The following is a 5,797-nucleotide window of genomic DNA, read 5'->3' as shown; positions in this document are numbered from 1 at the left end:
ACGTGAAGTGGCTGTGTTCTTACAAAGGACAACAACAATCTGGTTGAAGTCCACACGCGCGCACGACGCAGATGGAGAGTGAGAGGCAAGGGGGGGGGGGGGGGGGATTTGACTGATTAAACCTTTATGAAATCAAAGCGAAGCAAAAACAGAAGTCAATAAAACAACGTGCATAATTAATAAATTATATGGAGGAAATTCGCATGGATTTGGTTGATTTTTTTTTTGTGGAACTGCGTCTGAAAATTGACTTTTAAATTTTTATTTTTTTAAAGTGACACACAATATATAACATAATATATTTATTTTTTATTTGGCAATTTTATTCAAATATTTCTTTGAATTTTCTTAATCCTAATAAAGCACCGTGTCTCTTTAACAATAAGTTTCGAAGAAAAACTCTGCGACGAATAAATCCAACTTAGAGGAGGAGATTTTTCCCCCCATTTTTAAAAAAGAAAATTAGTCACTATGAATTAAATAAAGGCACCAACAGCCCGTGTTACCAAATACTAATTCCTCTGCGGAGAGGCTTGTCCCCCTTTAATTACAATTTAAATCTATTCAAAGTAAGTTCCTTCTTCTGACGGGTTTACTTCCCCCTGTGTCGGACAGCTGTAAAATCGTGTAGACAGGTTGTCATACAACAATCAAAGCCTTCGGTGAATGGACTCTAATGCTTGAACATTTAACATACAATAAGTCCAAACACGGAGGGAGCGAGAGAGAGAGAGAGAGAGAGAGAGAGAGAGAGAGAGAGAGAGAGAGAGAGGGAGAGGGAGAGAGAGAGAGAGTCAGGAGAGGGGTGAGGGAGGAAAGAGGGAGGCCCCAGCCAATGTGCTCACTCTATATTCACATTATCCACATTGCTCCAAACGAGGAGGAGCTTGCAGGCTCAAGTAGGGGATGCCAATCAAAGCATCAACTTCAAATTGTATCTGAGAGATCAGCCTGGAGACCTCAGGGCCAGGCGCGTCAGTCGGAGCGCAATTGTTGATCAGATCACATCCAGCGGACTTTTGCGCGAGAAAAGAGAGGAAGCTGAGATTTAAGAGCGGTTTGTTTTGACTGCATACCACTGTATGACTGTAGTAGCTCTGACTTTGGCTTAAACACTTTCCCCTTTTGTTGTTCCCGGTTCTTTTTTTTTCTTCTTCTTTTTTCTTTTTCTTCCTTCGCACACTTTTTTTTTTTAATTTTACGCACAGTTTGTCGGACGATAGAGCTGTGCGCCAGTTCAGCGGTGGAGATGTCTTTTCCCCAGCTAGGCTACCCGCAGTACTTAAGTGCCTCCCAGGCGGTGTACGGGAGCGAGAGACCGGGAGTGCTTACGCCGTCGTCGCGGGGAGGGAGCACCGAAATCGGGGGAAGTCCGTCCGCCACCGCAGCGGCCGTCACGTCGGTGTTGGGCATGTACGCCAACCCGTACGCACACAACTACAGCGCTTTCTTACCGTACACCAGCGCGGACTTGGCTCTTTTCTCACAAATGGTAAGAAAATATGTTTTTTTTTTGGTTTCTGTTTGAGGATTGACGCTGCAGAGGCGAATGTTAACGCGTTGAGTCCCAACTGCCGCTACCTGAGCAGCAAAACCCAAACTGATCACCTCGACTAAAAGAGTACACACATTTGCAGTTTAGTAATTCGGATTTTTAATATTGATTATTCAGTTTAAGTCGATATATGTGATCGATTTTTAAAAAGCCCGCTTGCTTGTGTGGCTGCAAAGGGAAAGTTTGAGCAGAGGGATAAAAACGAATAAATGTGCGGATGGAACTCTTTTGTTGTTGTTTAAAAAGAAAAGAAAAAAACATGTAAACAAAGCCAACCTCTGGGTCATAATTTATTTGACTTTATTTTTAAAAGTGCAACAGAGCTGTATTCCAGCATGCACTGTGAAAAAAAAAAAAGTTTCTCCTCAGATTGTTGGGAATATTCTCTGCCACCACACCGAAGCTCAAATAACAAATAAGCCACAGATTTTAGAAAGGTAGACTTTTTATATACTGACTGCCACGTAGATTTTAACTTTATCTACTTGCAGATTTGAAATAAAAGATATCTATCAGGCCACAACATTCCTGGAAACAATAATTAACTCCAGCGTGGATAATGTGTGCATCAGGCCTAAAGCTTCAAAACAAGAGCTGTGATCCAAAAACACAAACATGAGGCTGAACTGATCCACATGTCTGTTCTCTCCGTAAAAAGCAAATATAAGAAGACTCTGGGAGTGAAATTCGGCACAAAACTTTAACTAAAACAACTAAACTTGGGCCTTCAAGCTGCTGTTTTGTCGGAGTGTAAAGAAGGAAGTTCCTGTCAGCTGTGTCTTCACAACAAACCCACTCCTGAGCTGCTCTCTTCGGTAGTTTATTACACTCTACTGACGATGTATTTAAAATATTTGCTTAATCAAAGGACTCAGTTGCTGTGCAGTCGCAGGTGCCGCAGGCCTGAAGCATGTGGTGCTGCAAGCTGAGAAGCTTATTTGTGGAAAGCTCTGAGTCAGGTGCAACTGTAACTGTAACAGAGGCCGTTTTCACATCTTTGAATTACGCATGAAAGTGGCCAAAATGTATTTGAGGAACAAAGTAGCAAGACGCGTAAAATATGTGTTATTTGTAATAATCCATGTTAAATGTGTATTATTGGTGCCACTGCAGTAACACATGACCTTTGGTTTTCAGGGATCCCAGTATGAGCTGAAGGAAAGTCCTGGCGTCCATCCTGCCAGCTTCGCGGCCCACACGTCTCCTGCCTTCTATCCATACGGTCAGTTCCAGTACGGAGACCCGGCCAGGCCCAAGAACGCCACCCGGGAGAGCACCAGCACCCTGAAGGCCTGGCTCAACGAGCACAGGAAGAACCCGTACCCGACCAAGGGGGAGAAGATCATGCTGGCCATCATCACCAAGATGACGCTGACGCAGGTCTCCACATGGTTCGCCAACGCCAGGAGGAGGCTCAAGAAGGAGAACAAGGTGACCTGGGGCAGGAGTAAAGAGGACGGCGAGGACGGGAACTTGTTCGGCAGCGGAGACGAGGCGGAGAAAAATGAAGACGAGGAGGAGATTGATTTGGAGAGCATAGATATCGACAAAATCGACGACAACGACGGGGATCAAAGCAATGAGGACGATGACGATAAATCAACGGAGGGCAGCAGGGACCTCAGGGGCGGCGTCGGAGCGGCTGGAGAGTTGGACAGCTTGGAGAAAAGACGGGCCTTCGCCCTGCAGGCCCACGAGGCCTTTGAGAAATCTAAGAGCACAATTTCAGTTCACCAAGGGAGTAAGGACAACTCGGACGGCAACAACAACAACACAACGAGAGTTTTGTCCCCGGACAGACCAGGGAGTTTTCCTCTCCCGTCTAACAATAAGCCCAAAATCTGGTCTTTGGCAGAGACCGCCACGAGCCCAGATAGTTCTTCTCAGAAACCTACGTCCCCTTGTGGCCCCGGGGTCACAACTCACCCGTCAGCGCCCCACCACCAGATCCAGACCCACCCGGCTTTCCTCCCCAGCCACGGACTGTACACATGCCAGATTGGGAAGTTCCACAACTGGACGAATGGGGCTTTCCTGGGCCAGAACTCCCTGCTGAATGTGAGATCATTTCTGGGAGTAAATCAGCACCATCACCACCACCACAACCACCACCTTCCGGCCCAGCAGCAGCAGCAGCAGCAGCAGCAGCCGACCTCCGTGGTGGTGTCGCCGGTAGCAGCTTCAGCAGCGCTCAGCAACGACAGCAAGGCCGCAGCAGAGACCCACAGCCCCAAACACATAGGTACGCGCGCACACGCACCGAAACGGCATGCACGAGCAGAGCGATATTAATTAAACGTGCGATAACTGAAATGTATTGTGCCTACTTTTAAATAGTGTCTGTTTCTGTGTGTGTTTTACGCACAATTGTAACATCAAAGCCATGTGCGCACACATTTTACGCACGAGTAGCCTTCATATATCCACACACTTAAATCCTCAGTGTCCACATAAACATACAGGAAATTATTTTTATAGTAGCAAAAATAAAAGCCTCAAACTTATCCATCGTGAAATACTGACGTGTGTATTTTTGCTTCCTCTCCAGACCATGAAAACGGTGTTCGGTCTGATTCACCTCCAACACAGACCCTCAAGTCTTCCTTTCGACCCATCCATGACAGGTGAGATGAGTTTTCACTTTTCTTTTTCTTGCTTTTGCTGAGACTTGAGGACACGTTGCCAGAAGAAAAATATCAATTATAACCTCACATGGAATTACTGTAATTTTAAAGATGTGATTATTGCATTAGTAAAACACATTAAAATCGATTTAGGCAAGCTTTTTTTTCAGTAGCCTAAAATAGCCTATAGAAATTAAAATTAAAACCAAGCAGGGATATTTTTAAAGCAAATACAATTATTGTAAAATGAATGGAATTGTAGGGTTTGCAAAGCTGGTGTAGCTGCTTCACGAACTGCTGTAGAAAAATCTGAAGTTTGTGTTTTGTTAATTAATTTATTTCACACAAAGCAATAATAGCACTACAAAATATAATAGGCAACGATTTAAAAAAAATACAGTTTGCTTTGCGGGTGACAGGGGTCTTGACTCCCATCCCACACCCCCTTTAATTCCTCCCCTCTGGGGAGAGTGTGGCTACTTATCAAGTCACCGAGTAAAACGGGCTCTGTCTGGGCTGTGTGCTTTCCCTAAAGACCCCTGGGAGACCCGGAGCCCAGGGGAGAGAAGGAAAAAAAAAGTTTACCTCTGTTTCAAGTATTACAAATAACCTCCTCTCTGTGTGCAACAGTCCTGCTTTTCATGAATTCTAATTGATGACAGTTGGTGCACAAGGAGGATTTTTTTTTTTCCTACAGCGTCAAATATTTTCGACTCGTAAAATTATTATTATTATTATTATTATTATTATTCTATTGTGGGGAGGAAAAAGAAAGTGAGGAATTGGGGGGGGGGGGGGGGGGGGGGGGGAGAAGGAGGGCTGCAGTCTGTTTCTAATCAGAAGTGTTCAGCCAGACACTTGAGATGCATATTGAAACCCGCTGTCCAAACACGGCGGGGGTATTTATCTACCTCTCTGTATTATTCTTTATCCAGATCCTCTCTGCCTTCCAGCGCCAGGAGTCCACAAGACGCCACGCAACGGGTCCTCACTGCCCTCTCCTCGGCTTGATCAAGACATTTTTTTTTCCGTGCTTGAAAAAAAAAAGAAAGAAAAGAAAATGAAAATAGGAAAACAAAGAGACTTTACACTCCCTAAAAAGGACAATGAGAAATAATAATGCAGCGTAGCATTCAGTCGGTACAGAACAAATGGCGTAATTTGGTAATATCCTGTGGATGGATGGATTAATTCCTCTATTGTTGTGTAGCCTATAATCGCGCCTATAATGTTACTCTTCTCTCTCTCCACTTTGCCCAGGCAGGCTGGGACATTTTGGTAGGCTTTTTACTTTATTATTATTATTATAATTATTATTTTTGTCTCTATCTTGTGTTTTTGGTGTCCTTTCTTTAATGTAAATACCAAGTGATTTAAATTTGTAAATAGGAAGCGTTGAAGGAATTTGTCCAGATCGTATATTTTGCCTAATAAACTAAATGAAATTATAGAGAAAACCCAAGATCGTCAGCCTGAATTTCTTTGGGTATTATTAGTATTATTATTATTATTATTATTATTATTATCATCATCATTACATAATTTATTTGTGAAGAAAACGTTGGCCTGCTACCAATTTCATCTCTTAAAAAAAGGGTGGGAATGGAAAGGGAGAAAA

The 5,797-nt window shown here is 43.7% G+C and overlaps 1 protein-coding gene across 1 annotated transcript; it reads left to right on the top strand.

Moving 5' to 3' along the window:
• The first annotated feature begins 869 nt into the window (after window positions 1–869).
• Window positions 870–5,240, top strand: irx1a (iroquois homeobox 1a). Its single transcript, XM_022203077.2, has 4 exons — window positions 870–1,492; window positions 2,693–3,797; window positions 4,104–4,179; window positions 5,115–5,240. The coding sequence occupies exons 1-4, from the start codon at window positions 1,250–1,252 to the stop codon at window positions 5,188–5,190; spliced, it is 1,500 nt and encodes a 499-aa protein (XP_022058769.1). The 5' UTR covers window positions 870–1,249; the 3' UTR covers window positions 5,191–5,240.
• Window positions 5,241–5,797: the final 557 nt, after the last annotated feature.

Source organism: Acanthochromis polyacanthus, chromosome 12 (genome assembly GCF_021347895.1).
Source record: "Acanthochromis polyacanthus isolate Apoly-LR-REF ecotype Palm Island chromosome 12, KAUST_Apoly_ChrSc, whole genome shotgun sequence".
Taxonomy (NCBI): Eukaryota; Metazoa; Chordata; class Actinopteri; family Pomacentridae; genus Acanthochromis; species Acanthochromis polyacanthus.
The sequence above is the reverse complement of the archived record's forward strand: the minus strand, read 5'-3'. Positions and strand labels throughout refer to the sequence as shown.

What these genes read in the sequence shown, in the direction of transcription:
- irx1a (XM_022203077.2), top strand. Translation starts at nt 1,250, where the DNA reads ATGTCTTTTCCCCAGCTAGGCTACCCGCAGTACTTAAGTGCCTCCCAG. An exon ending in TGGCTCTTTTCTCACAAATG is followed by an intron (nt 1,493 to 2,692) that starts GTAAGAAAATAT and finishes TTTGGTTTTCAG; the next exon opens with GGATCCCAGTATGAGCTGAA. An exon ending in TTTCGACCCATCCATGACAG is followed by an intron (nt 4,180 to 5,114) that starts GTGAGATGAGTT and finishes TTCTTTATCCAG; the next exon opens with ATCCTCTCTGCCTTCCAGCG.